Below are 23,161 nucleotides of genomic sequence, written 5' to 3'. Positions count from 1 at the left end.
TTTACCTAGTAATACTAAATACCTGTTGTCTGGTCTTTGGGTTCACATTTCTGTTTGTTCAGGTTAACCTGTAAAGCCCTCAGTCTTTTTTTGTTTCATCAGTGTTTGTCCTCTGAGGGTTGTCACAGTGACAAGAAAATGCATTAAGTGGGGACAGCTGCTTTTGATTGGTAGTGCTGCCTCCTTGGAGCTGAGCCCAACCACCTGTGTCCATGTGCACAAGACAGCTATTCTTAATATCAGGGGATTTGCGGTTGCTGCCTGTCAGAGAAAGGTGCTGTTAATGTTTTCGGCTCATGTCACTAATGAGGAATTAATGTGTAATATAGTTGACATAATATTATATGCATTCATAGTGTGGGGTTCATTTTTTGTAGAGTTAAACCTAATTGCTAACTCCTTCATGAGACAATATTGCTAACACCTTGTCATGGCTACCTCGGGACAGCAGACAGGTAACTTGGTAAAGCTAAAAGAAGAGGCTGTGATAATGAAGTGCTGAGAAAACACTGTGATATCCCCAACTGCTCTGTTTTGCTTTTATTTGGATACATCATGTTGGCAAGACGCAAGTTGGTTTGCATGTGTTGCTGAGCCGTCTGTGCGCTGGTGATCGGACAGTGCAGGCTCAAGGCATTACTGATTAAGTCAAAATGTATGCTGTTGTACAACTGTGATCTGTCTGATTTCCAGTTGGTGGGCACTTTCCTCTTTGAATCAGCTGTTGACAGTACAAGGTGATGTGTGATTGGGGGACCTACTCAGCCTGCCGGGAGGCAGCTGTATCTTACTCTGAGGCTATGTGTGTAAGTGTCATAATAGTGAAAATAATGTTCTTAAAAACATTTTCCTGGTGATTTCCATGCTAATTTGTCTAAAACAAAGTTGGCCCTTCATTGCATAAGCAAAAATATTCAGTGCTTAAACCCCATTCACCAAGCATGTGGGTGTGTTTTTGTGAGTTTTGTGCTTGTATTGGCATTGTTTCCTGTATGTTTGGCTTCTTATGTAACAAACATGCATACTGTGAACGATCCTGGAGGCCTTTTGTTGTTGCTGCTGCTGTTAACAACTGACAGCTCAGTCGTTAACATTCACTCCAAATATCGGTGCATCCACAGTGTTATACTAAAGTTATTGCAGACTTGAAATCTGATTGGTAAAGAGCATTATATGGATTCATTGAAGGATTTCTCTTAGTGTCTCGTAACATTTCCACACTATCACCCTCAGTGCTACACAGAACTGGTATCTGTCTTGTTCAGCTGTGTAAAATGAAAGCCCATAATATGAAAACTATGTGCTGTTTATGAAGCCATAATATGTAAATTGCTTTAGACAATGGAGATGATAGTCCTTGGGACACTTCCTCTTTCAGTGTTCAACACCTGCATACTTTTCAGTTGCCTGTGAAAATCCAATGACCCAACAGCCTCACAGGATTTAAGGAACCTTTAACACTTTAATAAGTTAGAATTTACACTTTTACATAAAAACTTCAAACTTCATTGTAAATCCAAGAAACTACAAAATCATATGGCTGTCAGGAGAAGTCTGGATCAGATCATAATTTCAAAATGCTGCCATGCAATACCTAACAGAATAACAAATGGCATGCAGCAGATTTATGATAACATATAAATGAACAATATTTTATAATATAATCAACATTTTTAGTCAGTTAATCACATTGACACATTACTAACCTGTGTGTGTGTGTGTGTGTGTGTGTGTGAGTTTAAAAAACTACTAGAGATAACAGTTTAAGTGTCTTCTTCTATCTTTTTAATTAGAATTATTAGAATAATCTGGCCTTCCCAGAGAGACACATGCATTACAATCAACTGATGGACGACTGTCTTTGTGAGGAGTCCATTGAATGAAACAACAAATGAGCAAAGATGCTTAAGAGTTTCCTTGAACGTTTAAGGGTCTAGTTTCAATACTGCAAAATGGAAATGAAATGGAGCAATGTGAGACACAACCTTTCCATATGGAAATTTTCATAGTGGCTCTAAATACATTAGCCTCTAAAAAGCAGCCCATCCCTGGTCATTATAATCTTTTATTTATGGCAGTCCTCCATACACATGAAACTGGCGAGCAGAACATGGACGGAGGAGATAAACTCCAAGGCAAAATTAGGAAGTGACAAGCACTAGGTGATGATGTTGCATATTCCTTGATATTTACCACAGTGTCTTATCATTTAAAGCATTTTCACAAGGAATACAAAAAAGGGATACATTACATGTGCTACTAGCAAGTGATGGTAGAACTAACCCCAAAGGAAATATTTTCATAGCTGTTACAAATACGTGTGCCATGTCCTTCTCACAGTCTGCCTGCTTACGACTGCTTAGGATGACGGGGACTCCGCTGAGAGAGTTAGGGTGTCGCCACTTCCTGGATTCAAAGAAGGGACTGTGGCTCGAGGGATCATAGCATCTTGGTTCATCTGTAGGAACACAATAATATTTGTATTTCAAATGTGGCCACTTGTGGTGTAAATTCTTACGACATGAACACACTCACCTTTGTCAGACCCTTTGCAATCAGGGCCAGCTCTGTGGGCTGATACACACAACTTCGTATCTGACCGTTGTAATTGCCATATGGGGATACTGGTTTTGTGGGAACTGGTGAATAAAGAGAAGTATAACAAGTTTAAATGCCCTTTTTCAGGCAGTTATATGGTACATGTTTTTGTTTATTAGCATCAAAACACCCATAACATTAGTTAAAAATGTTGTAGTATAGTGATGTCTGTTTCCGCGTGATAATTGTGCTTCCTAAAATTGGCCTGAGGAGTAGATCAGTAGATCAGTTCAAACTTTGGCCCTAAAAAGGAGCATGAAATATAAAGGGCACAGGAAGGAGTCCAAATGTGCCAGCTGATATACATCTAGGCTGTACTTATTTGTAAAGAATTGTTCAGAAAATGAAACACAGATTTGATTTCATATCAGTGCTCCTCGACTAGCCTCGAAGCTGGTGAACAAACACAAAAAGTGAGAAAGCTCTATATATCTATATATATATATAAATATAAAAATTAAAGAGGCAAAACACTGGCATTACAATCTGCTTTTCAGGGGAAATCTGTGTAAATGCAGAGTTCTGTGTGGAGTCATTTTCAGGGAATGGCCCCCAGCTCCCTGCTATGGGTAGTAATGCTCTTCTATATTCCATTAGCACGGCTTCAGGCAGTCCATTCAGTTACACTCAAGAGAAAATACTTGTGTAATTCAATTTGTTGCAATGACTTCAGGAAAAGTTTTGTTGGGCTGAGGTTGTATTTTAATGTACATATGAGTGTAGTCTATCTGATGTGTGTTTTAATTATACGTAAGATTAATTTAACAGCTGTCATTTTCAGAGACCATAACGTGCCATGCTGTACCTGCTGGAGGCTCGTCCATAGAGAAAGCTTTATTTTCCATATAAATGTTTTGATGGGGCAGCTCTGGCTCTCGGAGGATTGTATCATATACCAGGCTCCTAGCAGGGTAGACAAGTTCTCCATCATGGGGTTGCTCCTGGTCTGGATCCTCCTGGGTCAGTAAGCAAATTCCTGGGATGGTGTAGAGGATAAGGAACACCCAGGCATTGGACAGTACAGCTACAGCCATTGTTGGGTCGTTCCAGTTTCGGTCCCCAGCCACTCTGTTCCCGTAGATGTACATGACAATCCAAGCTACCCATATAGCCATGGTGAGGAGTCCTGTGACCAGGATGAACGCTCCATCTCTGTGCCACCGCGTGTCCTTGTGTGTCAGCGAAGGCACAGCCATCAACACCACAGCTAACAACAAAAACATTACGTAGATAAGTGATGTCACAAAGTCCTGGTTTGCAATGCCGCAATGCAGGTCAGGGGTGATGACAGCACCAGGTGGGTTGATGACCATAGTAATTATCAGCCACTCTGTGTTGATGATTACCTCAACCAGCCACAGACTCAGAGCTCCCAGACATAGCATCCAACTCCTGGGACCCTGGACTCTCCGCTGCAGCAGAACAAGCCACAGCCCGTGCATCACCAGGCAGGCTAGACAGCCTGAGAACAATACTCCAAACAGGAACCTGCGTGCAGCACAGCTGGTAGTGTACTGGCCCACAATGAAGGCAAAAGTGAGTCCAAAGAGTCCCAAAGTGAAGACCAGAATAGCCGCCTGCAGGGCCACTACACCCTTTCTCTTCTTGTCCGTCACAAACCGTAAGGAGGCCATGAGGATGATGAAGAGGATAAAAGCGGTCACAACACCGGCAGCAGCAACAGCCTCCACCACGACTCCCCAGACTGCACTCAGGTTACACAGGTTGTAATAGATAGAGCTGATGCTGGCAGCACAACCTTTTGGAGCACTGGTTGCGTCCATGGCTTCAGTCCAGATTTTCTTAATAGTTGTTGTTGTTGTTTTTTTTTTTTAATAAATCTGCGACAAAAGACATGTTTAAAAATGAATTCACATTCTGTTATAAACTAATTACCTTGTTAATCATTAATGCAGGAGACATAAAAACAACACAAACCACAAACTGTCTGCATGTGAACGCAAAATTTGTTTCTCTATGTTCCTAATATGTCATAGTATCACTTTATCATTTATCATGAACTAAATAAACCATTTGTAAACATTGGATTATCTGCTTCAAAGTTAGACACACGTTGAGCACCGTGGTTTTTACTGAGGTACTTAAAGTGGCAGAATCACGGTAAAGAAATAAATTAATTTAAAGGAGCACGGCAGGAGAAATGTTATAAGAGCCAATAAGAATTAAAAAAAAAGTGTTTATTGAACTCACCTGGCCTGAAGACAGCGCAGCCTCAACAGGTGGCTGAATATGAAACTGGCCTCTCCGGAGTAAGTTAGTTTGTCTCGGGTCTTCCTTTGTGTTTATTTATTCCTTTAAGATAAACGTCCACCTGGTGGATCCTCGGCTGTCCCACCCTGCTCACTCAGGGACTGTCGTCCATCCGCCCGCTCCTGCTCGGCTGTTTTGGAACCATTCTATCGTCGACTCACCGACAGTCCTTTCTGAGCTCCAGCCGCTCTCCTGTTCTCTATCCGGCCTCTCCAGTGTTTGCAGCTTTGCATATTCTGTGAGATTAGTAGCCAGCCTATTTATTTATTTATTTATTTATTTTCCTCTTGCAGCTTACATCCAAACAAAGGCACCACTCACCTCTCAAGTGACATTAGTACTCGAATAAAAGCTGCGCACAGAGTGGCCTGAGCTGAGACCTATTTAACATAGAGAGGCCTTGATGTCATTCTCACTGACGATTGATTGCTTTTACAGTTTGGGTGATTGGATCAGTTTTGTGGTTAGTGGTTTTGTGTTTAGTTAGCTTACTTGTGATTTCGTTCTTTCTTTCTTTTTTGCCTGGTGCTTTCCTTTTGAGTTGGCTTACTTTCAATTTTCAAGAAAACGGTCTGTATGCAGTTATGCAACGCAATGAATGAGTCAAATGTATGTCAAATGCTTGATGATGAAATGAACATTACAAAAATAATTCTCAGCAAAATTCACATACTTTTTTTTTTAAATTCCTTTTCTCAACAGGGGTCATGGTGATGGGACTGTGCATTCAGAGCCACCTGGTGGAAAATATTATTACAGGAGAGACTCACTCCTTTTTTTTTTTCAGTGAAGGAACCAAATCAGATAACAGAACAACATAGATCTTGTTATTGACCTGTTTTAGGCTGTGCCATTTAACAACCATAATGATAATGAGAAAATTGACTGATAATATTGATTTTAAACTTTTAGAAAAAAGTTATGCTTGCTGGAATAAAGCATATACACATCTGTAACGTGACAAATGCAAGCTGCAAATAGAAATGGCATGATAAGTTAGTAGGGCTGAGCGTTTTGTTTTTTGTTTTTTTTTTAACATAGGATGTCTCCATTTTAGTTCTTTAATTTATTTCCAGATAGATATTTAACATGTCACAAAACTAACCCTAACTAATTTATCCTATCCCCTGGCCCTTTTTTACTTTAGTAAATAATAACATAAAAAAGGGCCTTGAAGGAATTTTAGATTAATAGTGGTAATGCCTAAATAGATAAGACAACCATGTAAAAAGTGTTCATATTTTTATATATTCAACACATTCTGTCATGGTTTGGAGACCTGGTTATCTGGCGCAGTCCCTCCAGGTCCAGCATGAGAATAAGGTCATCCAGGACACCTTGGTGAGGCTAATTCTGGTATATAGCCTGTCCTAAACATACTGTTTATACCGTGTGATGAAGCCCCCTGTGGTGTATTGATCCCTCAATGGATCTTGTCCCAAGGGGTGCTCTTATAAACCGAGCAGCTCATCAATCCACCCCTTTGCATTGTGGTCCTGTTAGCAGGTTCTTAATAAGAGCTGATCTCAAAGGAGAGAGCAATGTGACCTTATTGAAGGACATTCACTTTTCTAACACAGAACTATTGGCTTTATTTTGATTTTTGATTCTGCAGCTAGTCTGAATCATGTTTTAGTACCCAGTTACTCTTGAGCTAGTATACCTGTGAAAGCCTATTCGTATTCTTACAGATTAATTGCATCTATATGAACCGTATGTGCTTCTGTATTCACTGTCAGAATAAAACTGATAGATGGCGCCTCCATACGTAATTCATACATCCCTGTGCATCTTGTCCTGTCCATTTTGATGCAGCACGCTTCATTAGGGCACCTCAACATCGCTCTCCTTTGCGAACCTGTCAGGTTATTCATAGCAGTGGCTCAGGTTTGGGTCTTGCAGGAAGAATGTGTCATCACCAGCATTTTCACTGCAGCCAGGCAGCCCTCAGGGCTTCGATATAACCCAATTCCCTCTGAGATGGTGTTTCTTCTTGTCCGTCCAGTATGGAGCATAGTCGAATTGGGGCTATTTTAAACACATTTATCACATTGTGGCATGTTAGTATAAATTTGCCGTGTGGACCAATGGCCTGGTCTGATGGATTGATTTTTTTTAGAACTAATATCAGCTCCATACACAGTGCAGCTCTTTTTTTTTTTTTTTTAGAAGTTTTTAACAGGTATCCCAGTATTGATTGACCCATTTCTGCAGATCAATTCTAGCTGAGTGGTAAATAAAGATTCATTTAAATGGAACTGTAAACATCACTTTGAAGACTGAGGGCATATTCACAGGCAGCAGGAAAGGTCTCATACAGTAAGTGCCATTGCACCCCTTGTATATGTTAGCGCATGCTATTCTAGCTCACTTTGGGTTGTTATAGCATTCATATTGATTATAATAGCTCTGAACGTGGTATGTTCCTGCCAACAGCAGCCATTAACTTCACATCCTGCTGGACCGTGTCCATACTCCACATATTCATAATATTTTACACACACTATGAGGTTGTGGATGAAAGAACTGCTTGTACTTACAGGCCATCTGAAAATATTTTTACCTTAATGTGTAATTCACCAAGCGTTTTTAAAAAATATTTTTTTACGTAGACAACTAAAAATACATCTCAGAAGATAAAAATGGCAGTTGAATTTAATGAGCAGATCCTGCCTTGGGTTGATTAGAGGACCTAGCACCAATTCAATTATCCTCCAATTACTTAGATTAAAATGCCATCAATAAAGTAATTACTGTCAATTGAAAAACTGAAATTGGATTATAAAATTTGATTGACAGCTGTTGGTCATACAAATTAGCGCTTCAATTACTTTTGGCTGACAGCTTTAGTGGCAATCTGCTCTTATTAATTGACCAATAAATGTCAGAAATTATTCTTAAAACAGATATCATAAACATAATTTTGCACTTGATAGATCTTGCCTTTCGCAATGCCATTAAAGCATGAATCTGTGTTAGAAGTGTCTAACCTCATTGACTTTTTAAATAATCAAAAAAAAGAAAAAAGAAAAGAAAGAAAACACGTTGAGCCCTTGGCTGGCCCCGGTGCCGTTGATCAATGCCATGTAACATCCAAAAGGGAGAAATTCAAAATCAAAGCTGTCGCTATAGCAACGCCCCTGCCAGATTCCACCAATCAATGGAGTCCGTGGGGTTGTGAGATGCGCCAGGGAAAGGCCAGCGTCCTACATAAAGAGTGCGGGACAGGGAGCCGGGCGGCACACGGAGGGCAACACACCTTTCTGCACACACAGGACAAAGGAAGAGAGCAGCAGGAGGAAGGGTCAGGGAAGAGTGGCACGGAGGAACACAAGAGAAGCAGGGGAGATCTGAGAAGATATGGTACGCTCATGTGAACAAGGGATCCCTGCCTGGGTCTTTGTGGGCACCCTGCTCTTCCACTGTGTCACAGTTAGAGGAGGTAAGATAACAAAATAGCATCACTAGGTTAAATTGTTTGCTTTTAGAGAGTCATCTCATCTTTTGCATCTTTTGGATTTTATTTTTTCAATTTCTCGTCAATATCCCACATTGTGAGATGAAGCTGTATTGTTCTATTTCCGTACAGCCACCCTCATACTGTCAGTGGGTTGTAGAGCACAGTATGAATGTGTGGCTCGCGCCCAGCCTCAGGGCAGGGGATGGGTATTTATCTATTCTACTCATCCTGTCCTCATCTATCTGTCTGCTGGGTGCAGGGAAAGACAGGCAAGTGCATTGCCGGCTCAGTGCCACAGTAGAGTACAAGCACTGAGGGAAAGCTTTTTTTTTTTACTCCTGAGAGAAGAGCTTACTTTGACCAGAGCAATTGAAGGCCACATTCCTTTGCTGTCAGAGTGGATATCATTTGAAATTCCTTGTGAGCACAGACTAATCTAATTTAAGGACAGTGTATGAAATCTTTTATCTAATTATTTTTATTTTGTTTTCAGCTGTTCTTGAGTAGACAAGACACTCAATTATTAATTATTCATTACTTTTTGGGGGTCTATTTTGAATTTTTTATTTTATTTTTTTTCAGAATGTAAATTGTGTCACAGGGTTATAATAAATTGTGTGGTGATTTTTCAAAGGCTACTATGAGCCAAAATCATCATATCAGTGCTCACCACTGCACTCTCCATCATTTTCAGATGGCTCAGGGTGCTGGCTGTCTAATTGGAAAAAGGTTACATTGAAGTGGGGGCACTTGATTGCGATGGGGAAATGAAGACTGTGAGGCAATGCAGGGAGCAAAGTGTGCTCCCCCTGTGTCTCATTAAACCCCCAGTAACAGTCCAACAAAGCTGCTGATGACTGTGGCAGCACAGAATGGATACAGCAGCTTGTCGGGCTAAGTCTTCCATGTGTGATTCTCCAGTAAGTGCCACTTGTACTTAGACTCAAGAAGGACCATAGAAGCCCCCATCTGCAGCGGTGCTGCAAACTCAAGATTCTTTTCTGAGCACCTGGTATTAGAGGTTTTCTGAGTCAGCCACCTGGGCTGTCGCTCGCTTTCTCTTTCAATTAAAACCAGAAAAAATTTTGGATTGTTGGATGTGCCTGTCTGACACATTTTACCAGTTGTGGTTGACCTGAATGATTAGAAAGTGCTTTGTCCATTTCTTGCTGTGTCAAATCTGATTTAAGTGGTAGAACAAATACTTACCAATTCAGTCAAGTTGATGCAAAGAAGAAGCTAAAAAGGGCAATATCTCTGGAAAAAGCTGAAAATGATGGTAATTGCAGGAGGACAAGAGGATTTTCTCCTGCAGGTGGAGGATGATGATGATAGTGTTTCTGTCAGGTGTTCCTATTGTGTTGCTCATTTCACAGCTGCCCTGAAGCAGGACGCTGCACTGGACAATGGGGGCACGGTACTGAATCACTCGATGAGTTTGGTGCAGCGCATGGAGACCCTGCTGGCCATGGGAAATGGCAGTGATGTCACTCTTCGCGTGCAGACCATCAACACGGACGAGGTGAAGGTGATCCAGGCCCACAGCCTGGTTCTCACCCTACAGAGTGATGTGTTCGAAGAGCTGCTGCTCACTCGCAATAACAGCGCTTTGGTTCTGAGGGAGACTGCCGACTGTGCAAGTGTCTTTGACAAGTTTATCAGGTGAGGGTGAAACTCAATCTGAGTTAATCAGGTTGATTAAACAAAACCATTGAGCAAACCATGGAGTGGATGCTTGTATATTTTCCACATTTGTCTTTCCCACCATTTACTTTTTTTCTCGAGCAGTGAAATGCTTCACCTTGTGAAATAATCTAAATTTATACCTGCTGTTTGACGTTCAAAGTCAAATATTGGACGATGTGGGTTTTTTTCCAGTGAGTCAGATTTGTGAAGACAGCAGCTTCAAAATAGTATGCCTCCCAGGAAGATTTGTTCTTTGTTTTTTCGGATGGCTTTTGCATTTTGTTTTTCTCTTGCAGGTATTTGTATTGCGGTGACATCTCAGTGCGACTAGATCAGGCTATTTCTCTGCATAAGCTGGCCAGCAAGTATCGTGTGTGGGGTTTGCAGCAGGGTCTGACCCAATATATGACCTTGCATCTGTCCAGCGATTCTCCCTCAGGCCATGTGGTTGGTTGGTACAACTATGCACTACAAATTGGGGACATGGCCTTGCGGGACAGCTGCTTGCAGTATCTGTCCTGGAACTTGTCTTCTGTGCTGCAGAGCGGAGAATGGGGCTCCATCAGCGAAGACCTACTCCTCTCCTTGCTCCAGCGCTCTGACCTCATTCTGCAGAGTGAGCTAGAGCTCTACGAAGCCCTGGAGGCCTGGATTAACCAGAACCAACCTGTCAGCGCTACAGTGGAGAGTGCTCTCAGGGCTGTTCGATATGGCATGATCCCCCCTCAGCACCTCTTCCGTCTTCAGAAGCAATCCACCCTCATGGTGAAATATTACGAGTCTATTCGTGATCTCCTCTATCTAGCATTCCAATTTCACTCTGCCTCACCTATTCAGCTTGCCAAGTATTTTGATGTCAACTGCAGTATTTTTACTCCCCGCAACTACCTGTCCTCCTCCTGGGGTTCCCCATGGGTCATCAATAACCCAACCCGTGATGACCGCAGTTTCAGCTTCCAGACACAGCTGGGGCCTAGTGGCCATGACTCCAGTAAGAGAGTGACATGGAACGCCCTCTTCTCTCCCCGCTGGTTCCCGCTCAGTGCCAGGTCAACCTATACCGAGCTGGGTGCAATGCAACCCACCCGTACAGATGGAGGGCGACCTCGCATTATTGTAACACCAGCAACTTCCAGTCCAGACTTTGCTGGTGTGAGTTTCCAGAAGACAGTGATCGTATTGGCAAAACAGCAAGGAAAAGTGGTGGTCCGCCATGTCTACAACTTCCATCAAAGCACTGAAGAGGCTGGAGATTTCCTGGTGGATGCTGACCTTCAGCGCCGTGCATCAGAATACTTAATTGACAGCTCTCTCTATCTGCACATTGTAATAAAACCTCTTTACCACACTCTCCTTGTCGCTAGGAAGTAAAGGCTGAAATTTGATTTGACCTCACCTGCACCCACAAAATCACATGCTTATATTCCAAAGTGCACTCATATCACATACTGTTGATGTGTTAGATCTTTGACATCTCCATTGTTATTAGATTGTACATTTTGTCTTCCAACTATTAAACAAGGGGTTGTCTGATACAATAAAGTTTAACAGCTAAGCAGTGGTTATAGCATCAGTGAGGGTGGGATTTTGAGTATTTCATGCACAGAAAAACAAATTAACAAACAGAAAAAGACACGTTACTTTGTTTGTTCAGATATTTTATTGTCCAACTGTTTGTTCCTTAAATGTATTAAATCTCTGTGATGGGTAATATTGCGTGCATAGGTACTATATAAGTTTTGTTTTCAAATAAATTGTAATTGGTATTAATTTTATTGATTTTATCGTTGAGCAAGTCAAATGTAAATTTTGCTTTTAACATACCAAAATATGTAATTTAAGGTGCAATCCAGTTATCAGTGTTCCTTAGTATGCTGTAGTTGTTTTCTTTTCTCTTTCTTTTTTTCACCTTATTTACGATTACACAGGCATTTCCTCTAACTTTCAGAGCGAGTGTTTTCATCCCCCGAAACAAACAACAAAAAATAATCATCAATAAAAGACAATAAGACACACATTTGTCTGTAGTGACATTTCCTCGTAACCCCCCCCCCCCAAAAAAAAAAAAAAAAACAAAAAAAAAAAAACAAAGATTGTTTGTAAATATAATATTTTTCAGTAACATTTCGAAGTAACCTTTGCTAGCGCTATTTTCTCCATGAAGTGCTCTTACACTTAAAACTACTTGGACCACAATGCTTGGCGCGAGACGGGAAGTACGTCATCACGTCGCTGGAACCTTCAGCTGTCAGACTTTGGCCACCCTAAAAGTACAGGTTTTGTTAGCAAACTAAAGTCGAACTGTACGAAGCTCCGCCGACTTTATTCAAAGCCGTGCATTCATCTGCTGCTCGATCGTTGAACGCGCGAGCTGCCGATCGACACGCGGAGGGTGCACGAGGACGAGCCGCCTGGTTTTAATCGCTGCTAGTTTTTGCACGACAAGCCAGCGATCCTGAGCGGGTGTAAGGGTAGATGCAGGGAGGGAGGGAGTAAAAAAAGGCAAAAGTCTTTGTGCTTCCCTTCCCCCTCATCAAAGCAAAGGGGAAATGTCTCTGTCTAAAGGAGGTAAGTGTGTTTTTTTCTCTCTCTTTCTCTTCGTCTCTGTTCTTAAAAAAAAATAGCCGCGCATATGTATGTTGAATATCTACGTGCAGATTTGCGTGGAAGTAGTTTAGCTAGCGATGTTGTAAAAAAAAAAAAAAAAAAAAAAAAGTAACCTTGCCAGGTGGAAGGCTTGCATGTATGAGAGCTAGCCAGCATGTCTTCCCAGCTTTTTCTATCATCACGTAAAGTGTGTAGAAACCCCGTGTCTGAAGGTATTCACCGTGGACCTGCTGCTAAGGGCCTTTTATTTTTGTAGATATATATTTTAACTAATGGGTCTGCTCGCATCGCTTCGCCTAAGTTCCCGTGTGGTGGCTAGCTAACACAGTTTTCACGACAATAAAGGACTTTTGCCAAGATGTAAATTACCAAGCAACTTGCTCCCCCACACCGACGACCCCCAACACCCCCGACACCCCCCCTCCACCCCCACGCCCCCCTCACGAGCTGGAAATATCCGCGCTGAGATTAGTTTTTCCCCTTCAGTAAAGTAAAGCACACTGGGACCACAGGTGTTTGTGTTTTTCTGCCTCATGACTCATCGATTGCATCGGGTCATTTAGGTTTAGCCAGTGCGTTAGCGAAAAAAATATTTTTAGCGCCGCGTCCATGAACATGGCTTTTTTTTTTTTTTTGGTCCCCCCCACCGCCGCCGCCGCCCTCCGGTGGAAATTCCTTAGTTTTTCTAAAAACAAAACAACAAAAATAAACAAACAAGGGGTGATGACGACGATGATGATGAACCAGGGCGCTATCACGCTCCTGGCTTCCGCCTGTCACTCACTCACACACACACACACACACACACACACACACACACACACACACACACACACACACACACACACACACACACACACACACACACACACTGCTGTCCCCTGCTGAATAAAACACACACCTTTGGAAAAATCAAGGACCTTCCTCTGCGTCACACACACGGAGCATGATGATGATGTCAATTTACATTTCAAGTTCACCGCTTGTGCTGTTACACAATCATACTAGCGTTACCATGGTCGGGAGTACACACTGTTTTTGAGAGGGCTGTGCAGATTGGCTGGGTGCTGCTCAGGCAATCACAGCCTTTGGCCTACCATGGCATGTTTTGACTTGCAGCAGCAATACCTAGTGCAGCCTCTCTTTGTTGACAGTTCACTGACTGCAAAAATACACTCCATAGCTGCTACACAACTTCTGTGCTATTATTATTATTATTATTATTATCATCAAGTACATCAGAGCAGCCTTGATGTGTTTTTGTGAAAATTGATTTTTCTTTGTTTTTTTGCTTGCCGCTATAAAGAGTTGTTGTGCCTTCTCTGGTCACGAGTGAAGTGGACCTAAATACTTGGCAGTGCTGTACATGGTATTGCTGAGGCATGTTTGCAGATTGGGTTCTCCCTAACACGACTGATAGGGTGGTGTGGAAGATAATCTGTGCATGAGTCATCATTGTCTGTATATGGACGCGCTCTGAGGCTGGAGCTTCCTGATGGGGACTTGCCACACAGCTATTGAAACTTTGATCTTCTGCACAATCCAGAAATTCTTGTTCACATTGCTCATGTGTTACTGCACTGTGGATATTTTTGTGCTGAACATCAAGAGCAATTGGTTTTTCTAAGAATTGATGCATTTCCTGTGAAACTGTGCACTGCTAACACAGTAGTTGAAACTTGTAGCATATTTGGATATGAGAATCAGATCCTTTCAAAAAATTAGATCTCTGTGTGTATTTTTTTCTGTCTTGCCTCATTGTATCTTACCTGCAGCTGTGGCTGATGTCATGGCACTATTGTGTGCTATTTAGCTCATTCTGAGGACCAGTCAGGTCCTGCAGCAGTGAGCTGCAATGACACTGGCCTCAGTTAGCCTGAATGGGGACAGTGAGCAGCAAGTGGACCAGATGAAGTGACATCATATTTCCCAAAGGGTCCTGACAGTTGTTGTGTTTTCAGCGGATGTGTCCAGTCTGGCGGGGGATGAGTCATATCCCACCCCACAGCCCTTGCCATAGGGTCACTGCACACACTACACACTGGCTCCCAAAACAGGACAGCTTCCTAACAGGGGTATTATAGTATTCCAAATCCAATACCTAACAGAAACATATACAATAGCTCTGTCTGAAATATTTTTTACTCTCTGCAGTTTCCAAAGGATTCTTAAACGTGTCCAGCAGCCTGAATATAACACATTGAGTTGGATGTTTGTCATGTCAGAGGCTTTTGCACTGCACCAGTGTCCGTGTCCTACTCTAGTTTTATTGCTTGTTCTTATTTGTCAGGTCATCAGAACGCTCACTCTATGGTAAAGAGTGCTCACTCCATCCCACACAGAGGAAATGCAAAATCTATTTTTGACCCAGCGTGTGTGAGTAAATCACACTTAAATCTCTCCCTACCACGTGAAACTATCATAGTCTGTCCAGACACTGTAGGCCTATTTTAGGTCTGCAGCACAAAATGGACTTGTCTGATATTTGGTTGGCCAGAGAATCTAAAATCTTAGCAAAACTTCACTTCCCTTCCAGCTTGATCAAGCAAAGGAGGGGTTTACCCAATCGTACTTCCTCCAGATTGGAGAGGTGTGACTCACTCATTGGCAAATACAAGACCCACACAGCTACTGTCAGTTAAAAATCATCCAGAAAGTTGCTAACTTTTCCTAGTTTCTGTAAAGCCTTTTTGCCTTTGTTCTGAAGTGAATGTGTCTTCCTCTGGATAACGCTGTCCTGTGCAACCCCACCACCCCCATATGTTGCAAGTACAGGAAATAAACAGCCAGGCCCAAAATGTTTCTCATCACATCCCAATGGGTGGAAATCTGGCCAATACACAGCACATGCAGACAGAGGTCAATAAGAAAAGTGTTCTGTTTTTGTGTTGACCTTGCAACAGGAGCCAAAATGTTGAATGCAAGTGTCAGTGTCAAGAAGTGTTGAACTGTTTTTCCTGTGTTGCTGCTCGTAAGACCAGTAACTGTGTCATTCTGGCAGAGACTTGCAGCCCATTGTGGGAAGCCCCAGGGGCTGCTGGTAAACTGTGTTTATGAATGGGCCGATGTCATTGATTTCACACAGTTAACAGTGCCATACACCAGATAAAAAAAAAACAAAAAACAAAACCAAGCAAACGACAGATCCTAAACAGACAACACAGAACAGAAAAACACATTGAGAGGTGATCTGTAACAATAAAAAAAAAAAAAAAAATCTAACAGGAAGGAAGGCCTGATTCCTGTCAACCCCCCCACCCCTTTCTGTTATTATTTGAATCATCATACCAATGATGATTAGTCATTGAGTCCACCTTCTCTCTTTTGCGGGGCCTCAGCTTTTAGTACACCTAATCTCCAGTTAGATAACAGATCATTTGCCATGGTTTGTTTCAGTAGCAATTGTAAATTGATTGCAACCTTGAAAACACTCTTATCTACCAGACTGGAATAAATCCTATCAATATGAATACCAATATGGATCATTTAAAGTAAATTAAAAACAATTACTTGCCACTTTAAAAGGCCTGTACCTAAAACCTGGGGTTTTCAAGAAAACTGCTTGCAACAACACAGTAATGTGGCCAATATACTCATTATAATCTACCTTAGTCCCTCAAATGAAAATGCTGTAAAACAAACAAATGTGCAGTATTCGTTAAATATCATCTTTTTTGATCATTAGATCAGTCATGAAGCTGAGATTGTAATGGCTTTCTTAATTCTTGTCTCTAAAGGGAAGAAGAAGAACCCTGGGCTGAAGCTGGCCAAAGAAGTGTTTGCACAGCCCCCACCAGCAGCAGCAGCGTAAGCTTCCTTTTTAACTATGTGGTGATAACAATACAGTTAGAGCCTGTCTGTATGTATGTATGTATTTATGTATGCAGTAAATAAGCCTATATTAGACTATCATAGGTATTGGTGTATGTTGGCCAAAATGGACTAGTAAATTTCTCTATTACAGAGAACGTGGTGTGTGTGTGTCTACATATAATTTGTTACATTTGAACTCAGTCAGCCTTTCCATTATCAGTTCAGCCATTATAGCTTTTCATGACCATTAGTTAACTTTTAGATAAAGTTTCCCCACAGTATCTGCGCTCATTTACATGTCCTCTGTCTGGTGCACTTGTTAAATACGAGCTGCAGAGTCCCCTGGTTTCAGAAAGCATGAAGATCTTGCATGGGTCACTTGTTTTTATTATTGTTCTTAGGACCTACATGAATTAATGTTTATTTCAAATTAACAAAGCTTTAACAACATTGCACAGTTTCTCTCAGTGTATAAGAGCCAATACTATAATGAGTATTGTGGCATGAAAACTGACCACAAAAATTTGTTATCCACGGTTTCATTGTTGCTGTCTGTCTGCAGACCCCCTCGAGATCTTGACTCTAAAGCCTGCGTCACAATTGGAGACCAGGTAAAGCTGGCTCTGTATTTCAGACATGCTGTTGTATCTTTTGCTGAGTCTGCTGCATGCAAACTTTAATGTGATGTCTGCCTCCTTGCTCCAGAACTTTGTGGTGAAGGCAGATGACTTGGAGCAGATTGCAGAGCTGGGGAGGGGAGCGTATGGTGTGGTGGACAAGATGAAACATGTGCCCAGTGGTGTTATCATGGCTGTCAAGGTAGGCTGGGAGGCTGCTGCTGAGGTTACCTGGTTTCGCATCTGTGTAGATGCACCAAGGTTTTAAAATAGACACCATGACTCATTCATGTATTCATCATATATGCTCAACTTTCTAAACATTTTGATCAGATCTGTCAAAATGTGTGACATGTTATATTGAGAATGGGGAGTTATAGGACACTTGATGCTATTTGATTTAAGCTACATCCAAAATGTGATGAAACTGACAACCCGTCTGTGATGTTTGTGACCTCAGAGGATCCGAGCTACAGTCAACACTCTGGAGCAGAAGAGGCTTCTGATGGACCTGGACATTTCTATGAGGACGGTTGACTGCTTCTATACTGTGACTTTCTACGGCGCCCTCTTCAGAGAGGTGATACCAGGATTTCAGTCTTCAATCATAAATCATTTGTGACAGCTGTAAATCATTTTGTTTCTTCCCTCTCTTTTTCAGGGGGATGTTTGGATCTGTATGGAGCTGATGGACACTTCTCTGGATAAGTTCTATAAGAAAGTCATTGATAAAGGCAAAACCATCCCTGAGGACATATTAGGAAAAATCACAGTAGCAGTAAGTCAAGTGCATTTATATGAACATTATAGGGATAGTTTAAAAAAAAAAAAACATGCTTGTCATGAAAATAAACATAAGTCGGGCACAGTGATCTTCTGGAGTCTTGCCATCATGTTGAGAATGTTTACAAATCAGCAATATAGCCAGAGATGTTCTGGATTAATCCATAGGATTACAGAGAAACCATTCCTTATCAAGAAATCCTTTCTTCATGTACCCCAACAAATCATTATTTTAATATGAACAGATTGAACAATGAGGGAAACATCAATTTTCTCATCAAAGAAAACAACTATATTTGTAGCGATTCTTCTAAAATGGTATGGATTGATGTTATCACCACTAGTTAAAAAAAGAAAGAAAAATTAAACCCATTGTTTTGTCTGTCACACACTTTAAATAGTCAGTGTTACTTCTTCCAAATCTATGTGACTCAAGCATAGCATTACCAACAAACCAACCCAGGAAACAATGAATAATGTGCATGTAAAGGAAGCAACTTTGAGATTTCATCTATAGTTCTTTTTTCCCCACTGTGGAGTTCATTCGTTTTCTTTTCTTCCCCTTTTTTCTCCATAGATTGTGAAGGCATTAGAACATCTGCATAGTAATCTGTCAGTGATCCACAGAGGTAAGTAGGTCAAAATCATATGTGTGTTTTCCCAACTCATGCTTATTGTTATGATGACTATTAGTGGTTTCTTACCCTCTTCAACAATATCCCTCTGCAGATGTGAAGCCCTCCAATGTTCTGATCAACACTCAGGGCCAAGTGAAAATGTGTGACTTCGGCATCAGTGGCCACCTGGTGGACTCTGTGGCTAAAACAATGGATGCTGGCTGTAAGCCCTACATGGCGGTGAGTGGGGACTGGGGACGCTCAGGAAGACATTCCTAGTACCGGCTCAGTGAGATTTAGGAAAGAATGCTCTGTAAATTTACTCAAAGATCATAATGCTCAACGAGGGCTGGCAATTGTCACTCTCTGGGCTCTGAAAACACTCATCAGCTGGAGTAAAGCCAGAAGGCTTTGAAACCGTTCTAAAATCTGCACCCCCAATTGATAGTAATCAGGCTCTGCTGTCCAAACCTCCAACATCTTGACTGAAGTGTTTCTCAACTAAATCAGTTAATTATTTAATATCCTTTCAAATACATATTTTAACTAATAGATTTATTCTAAACTCACTTAGATAAAACATGAATTACATACTGTGTAAAAATGAAACTAAAAAAGCTCTCCTTACTTTCTATACTTTACTTTGTCAAAGAGTTAATATTACATTTTATAAAACAGAATTCCTAAAGAGCATTGTACAGTTTTTGTATTGATAAGATTTTTTTTTTTTCCTTGATAGCGTTGGTATTTATATATTGATCTTAATTTCCATTTCAGCCTGAGCGGATCAACCCTGACCTCAACCAAAAAGGTTACAGTGTTAAATCAGACATTTGGAGTCTGGGTATCACAATGGTGAGTAAAAATGGATTATGGCGAGTTTGGGGTTGTACTTGGTACTTCTTAACATTAACAAAGTTCTCCCTTTTCAGTGTGGATTAAAAAATTATTGTTCACAACCATGTTTTGTTTCTAGATAATAAATTATTTTTTTATTCACTTTGTTTTATTTCAATTTGCAACACCAAATGTAAATGTTAACTTAGTTTTATGGAATCAATTTTTCGTCCACAACCCAAAAAAGTTGCAAAAAGTATTGCAAAGAAGAAAAATTCACGATTCTCATTAAGGTAAAAGATGAAAGCTACTTTTATTCATTCATTGTTATCTATGCCATGTCATTGCCACACCCTTCATGCTGTCACAGATTCTGTTTTTATTTAAACTATCCAAAGGAGCTTTGGATACGTCTTATTTATGGAATTGATCACTTGTATATGAAGCAAATAAAAAATGAAAAAACTGGTACATATATCTGAACAATATATTTTAAAAACCGAATACCAATTGTGCAAAAACTTGCATTTAATAAGTATATGCTATAAATAACTGTAAAGCAGTACAAAATCAAATCATATTGCATAACTTTGTATGGGAGAGTAATTAGTTGCATTGGGTTATCAGTATTGCTCGACAGCAATTTGAAGGCATTGCTCTCAACAAAGAAATTTTGTTTCATGTTGTGGTTAAATCAGCCTCTCTCTGCCTCTCAGATTGAATTGGCAATTTTGAAGTTCCCCTATGACTCATGGGGCACCCCGTTCCAGCAGCTCAAACAGGTGGTGGATGAGCCGTCTCCACAGCTGCCTGCAGACCGTTTCTCCCCAGACTTTGTAGATTTCATTTCCCAGTGGTAAGCTCTCACAGGAAAAGGACACGTTATGGTTTGTTTACCTTGTTTAAAAAAAAAAAAAAAAAGAAAGTCGCCAGAGACCCAGCAGAGGTCAGTATTTGCTTTTACTAAATGGCGAAGTGGAGCTTGAGGATGGGAATGTATTTCACTACTAAAAGTAAAACATTTAAGTTTTAATAACTCTTCTCACTTTTGAATTTACATCTTGTTTTTTTTTTTCCCAGCTTAAGAAAGAAGCCAAATGAGAGACCAGCTTATACAGAATTAATGGTTAGTAGTTTTTACATTTTGTTTGTCCCAACCCTTAAACACCAATAAGTATCTTCACTGTGCTCTGGCTCTCACTTTTTTCCAGACTTTCCAAACTAACCCAGACGCAAATATTAACATAGTTTTTCTTCTTTTGATGCAGAAACATCCGTTTTTCACCGTGCATGACTCCAAAGAGACAGATGTGGCCAGTTTTGTCAAGGTCATCCTGGATGACTGATTGGCGCCCTCCAGGCTCCACCCCATGTGGGTAGGCGGGACCTCTCAGCAAAGGAACCAATGGCTTACCTTTTTTTTTGTTTTGTTTTTGTTTTCTAAACTCACTGGAATGACAGACTCTCATGTGCCCACACACAACAGGGAGGGGGGAGGGAGGGGAATGGGTTTCAGTGACCCAAAGACTGACAGCAGCCAAGCAGCACTGGGGTGGGAGAGTGGTGGTAATATGAACTCGTACGGCCAACTGGAGTGGTTTAATTCACTCCTCCAAGCTTCCTGTGTGTGCAATCAACCAACATGATGAATATGAACTGAACCTGATTTCTTATTATTGTCTTGTTCTTGTTTTTGGCCCCCCTCTGCCCTTATTCCCTCGCTTTTCAGAATGGACAGAGCCAGCCATTATTTCTTTGTGACACATATTGTATGAATCATTTGAATTTCATCTGCAAAAAACCAACAGTTAACATGTATGTTGTTGCCTATTGAAAGCTATATTTGCATATGCGTTTGTATGTTTTCTCATTATACAGAGTTTTGATACTGTATATCATTGAAAAGTGTGAATTTTACCAGACTAGGGTCTTGTTTGTCAGACGGACCTTGCTCCGCCCCGAGGCAATCGGTCAGAGCAGGCGCTGCAGTTGTCACGGGCCAGGCTGTCGGAGGCTCCAGGGTTGAGACAAAATGTGTAAGAAATGTCAAAGGTCACATTCTGGGCAAGAGGAGCTGCAAGTCATTCCTAGATCGCTTGGTTGTAGCAAGGCAGGAAGGTGTCCCATATCATTGTTGATCTGAGACTTAATCATCGATGCAGTGACAGCCCCACCCCCCCCGCCACCGTACTTCTCTCCTTTCTTGGGTATTAAAGAGGTGGACTCCGGTGCTTGCCACTGTTACTACCTGGAAGTATTCAGAGGTTGCCTAATCAGGCTCACAGCTTTATCGTTTTCTGTGTGCCATCTCGCAAATAGTCTTCATGAATTACTACATTAATGGTTTTGTTGTGTTTTTTGTTTTTTTTTGCCCCTTCTTCTTTTTTTGGACTTGTTCTGGTCTGCTTTGTGATTTTTATTTTGGCCACATTTAAGCTTGTTCCTTTCTTTGCCAACCTTTCTCAATTCTGGAGTCAGCATAGTCTTTTCATACAAGGCACTTATATTTTCTTTTTTCTTTTTTTTTTTTTCCAGAGACCTTATTATGCCTTACTCAAACAGTATGGTAGGGAAATAATTTATATGTTAAAGATGTAAATACTATCTCCTTTTTTAATGTAACATGGCACTGTCCCGACCTGGCAGTGTAGATGAATGGTAGAGTGGTTGGAATTGGTTAGTTTTAATGCAGTGTGATGCATGTACACAAACTTGTACTCACAGGACCAGCTGACTGTCATACACCTATTTTGGACTGATCTGCAATCAGGCTCAACTGCTCTCTCTTTCTTTTTTTTTTCCCTCACCCCCATAACACCCCCCAGGTTATACTCTCCTTGAGTGCTGGACCGAAAGCCTCTTTTCAGTCCATGGTGGGCAGCCATTATCTAGTCTGTCCGACTATACTATGCAGAACTCCTTGGACTGATAACAGGAGGCCCTTGCCATGCGGCAGTTTCCCCACTCCCCACAAGTGTTCAGAGACTGTGATGATGATGATGATGATGATGATGATGATGGTGACGTTAGTGATGATAACTGCCGTCCCTCTGTTCATGGCTAGCACTCATTTCCTCTCTGGTTTACACTGTAGTGCGACCTTTATCAAACGTCAGTGAGTTAGGAGTATTTATGATTGTGAATAATAAGGGAAAGCTAGCAACACCACAAAAAAGCTGCTGTTTGAGGTTGTTTTTTTTTTTTGTTGTTGTTGTTGTTTCCTTTTTTTTTTTTTTTTTTTTTTCCCTTCGTTGGCCTGATTTGGATGGCCATTCCCTTGGTGTGTAAAAGTGAGTTTTCACGCTGATCACAATAAGAATGGAACACTTGCTCTACCTCTTACTCCTTCACTCTATTTGCCACCTTTTAATTGGGTGGGACTGACAAACTTGAACTATGGAAAGACAAAAAAATAAAGGCTTTATTGTTCAGTATGTTCATTTATAACCATCATGTCATGATTGCTACAATTTTATAGAAAAAAAGCAAATGCTAAACAAAGCATAAGTTTGTCTTGGTTATGCACATTTTGAGCCTCAAGGTCTCATTGCTATATTACTGTATTTACTTATTAACGCATGCGGCCATCCTGCTCTAAACACTTTTATCTCAACAAAAGTGGTGTTACTTTGCACTGAGGCCTACTTTAACCCTGGTTAAAAGACTGTGGCTCCGCCATTGATTGCAGTCATTGGTTTCAGTTCAGCAGTGCAGTCAACCTCAGATAACATGGTTGCCACAAGGATGATTTAACTGTTTGTGTCTTGATAACCCACTGCGCTCATGAAGCCAGCCCTCTCGGATCGCCCCACCTCACTTGTACCTGAAATTACAGGATATCCACCAACACAAATACACCTTTCACTCCTGTT

The 23,161-nt window shown here is 41.1% G+C and overlaps 3 protein-coding genes across 3 annotated transcripts; 2 read left to right on the top strand and 1 right to left on the bottom strand.

The window, feature by feature from the left end:
* Positions 1 to 1,745: 1,745 nt before the first annotated feature.
* LOC115048061 (G-protein coupled receptor family C group 5 member C-like) lies at positions 1,746 to 5,049 on the bottom strand. The gene is made up of 5 exons (XM_029509307.1): positions 4,810 to 5,049; positions 4,432 to 4,439; positions 3,404 to 4,387; positions 2,536 to 2,639; positions 1,746 to 2,458 (listed from the first exon to the last, which is right to left on the bottom strand). The coding sequence occupies exons 3-5, from the start codon at positions 4,380 to 4,382 to the stop codon at positions 2,360 to 2,362; spliced, it is 1,182 nt and encodes a 393-aa protein (XP_029365167.1). The 5' UTR covers positions 4,383 to 4,387; positions 4,432 to 4,439; positions 4,810 to 5,049; the 3' UTR covers positions 1,746 to 2,359.
* Positions 5,050 to 8,229: 3,180 nt separating this feature from the next.
* btbd17b (BTB (POZ) domain containing 17b) lies at positions 8,230 to 11,507 on the top strand. Its single transcript, XM_029509129.1, has 3 exons — positions 8,230 to 8,311; positions 9,706 to 9,991; positions 10,312 to 11,507. Exons 1-3 carry the CDS (start codon positions 8,230 to 8,232, stop codon positions 11,384 to 11,386), a joined length of 1,443 nt encoding a protein of 480 aa, XP_029364989.1. The 3' UTR covers positions 11,387 to 11,507.
* Positions 11,508 to 12,274: 767 nt separating this feature from the next.
* On the top strand, positions 12,275 to 22,485 carry LOC115047804 (dual specificity mitogen-activated protein kinase kinase 6-like). The gene is made up of 12 exons (XM_029508976.1): positions 12,275 to 12,583; positions 16,360 to 16,429; positions 16,998 to 17,046; positions 17,141 to 17,254; positions 17,513 to 17,632; positions 17,714 to 17,830; positions 18,413 to 18,464; positions 18,565 to 18,692; positions 19,230 to 19,307; positions 20,006 to 20,145; positions 20,370 to 20,415; positions 20,558 to 22,485. Exons 1-12 carry the CDS (start codon positions 12,565 to 12,567, stop codon positions 20,633 to 20,635), a joined length of 1,011 nt encoding a protein of 336 aa, XP_029364836.1. The 5' UTR covers positions 12,275 to 12,564; the 3' UTR covers positions 20,636 to 22,485.
* The last annotated feature ends 676 nt before the right edge of the window (positions 22,486 to 23,161 follow it).

Source organism: Echeneis naucrates, chromosome 8 (genome assembly GCF_900963305.1).
Source record: "Echeneis naucrates chromosome 8, fEcheNa1.1, whole genome shotgun sequence".
NCBI classification, from domain to species: Eukaryota; Metazoa; Chordata; class Actinopteri; order Carangiformes; family Echeneidae; genus Echeneis; species Echeneis naucrates.
This window is presented reverse-complemented; position numbering and strand designations above follow the sequence as displayed.

Bases quoted from the DNA above. Each gene is read 5' to 3' on its own strand.
- LOC115048061 (XM_029509307.1), bottom strand. From the start codon at position 4,382: ATGGACGCAACCAGTGCTCCAAAAGGTTGTGCTGCCAGCATCAGCTCT. The intron at 2,640-3,403 runs GTACAGCATGGC...TTTATTCACCAG, and splicing joins TATGGACGAGCCTCCAGCAG to TTCCCACAAAACCAGTATCC. The intron at 2,459-2,535 runs GTGAGTGTGTTC...GTGTTCCTACAG, and splicing joins TTGCAAAGGGTCTGACAAAG to ATGAACCAAGATGCTATGAT.
- LOC115047804 (XM_029508976.1), top strand. The intron at 17,047-17,140 runs GTAAAGCTGGCT...TCCTTGCTCCAG, and splicing joins GCGTCACAATTGGAGACCAG to AACTTTGTGGTGAAGGCAGA. The intron at 18,465-18,564 runs GTAAGTAGGTCA...ATCCCTCTGCAG, and splicing joins TCTGTCAGTGATCCACAGAG to ATGTGAAGCCCTCCAATGTT.
- btbd17b (XM_029509129.1), top strand. From the start codon at position 8,230: ATGGTACGCTCATGTGAACAAGGGATCCCTGCCTGGGTCTTTGTGGGC. The intron at 8,312-9,705 runs GTAAGATAACAA...CTCATTTCACAG, and splicing joins CTGTGTCACAGTTAGAGGAG to CTGCCCTGAAGCAGGACGCT. The intron at 9,992-10,311 runs GTGAGGGTGAAA...TTTCTCTTGCAG, and splicing joins GTCTTTGACAAGTTTATCAG to GTATTTGTATTGCGGTGACA.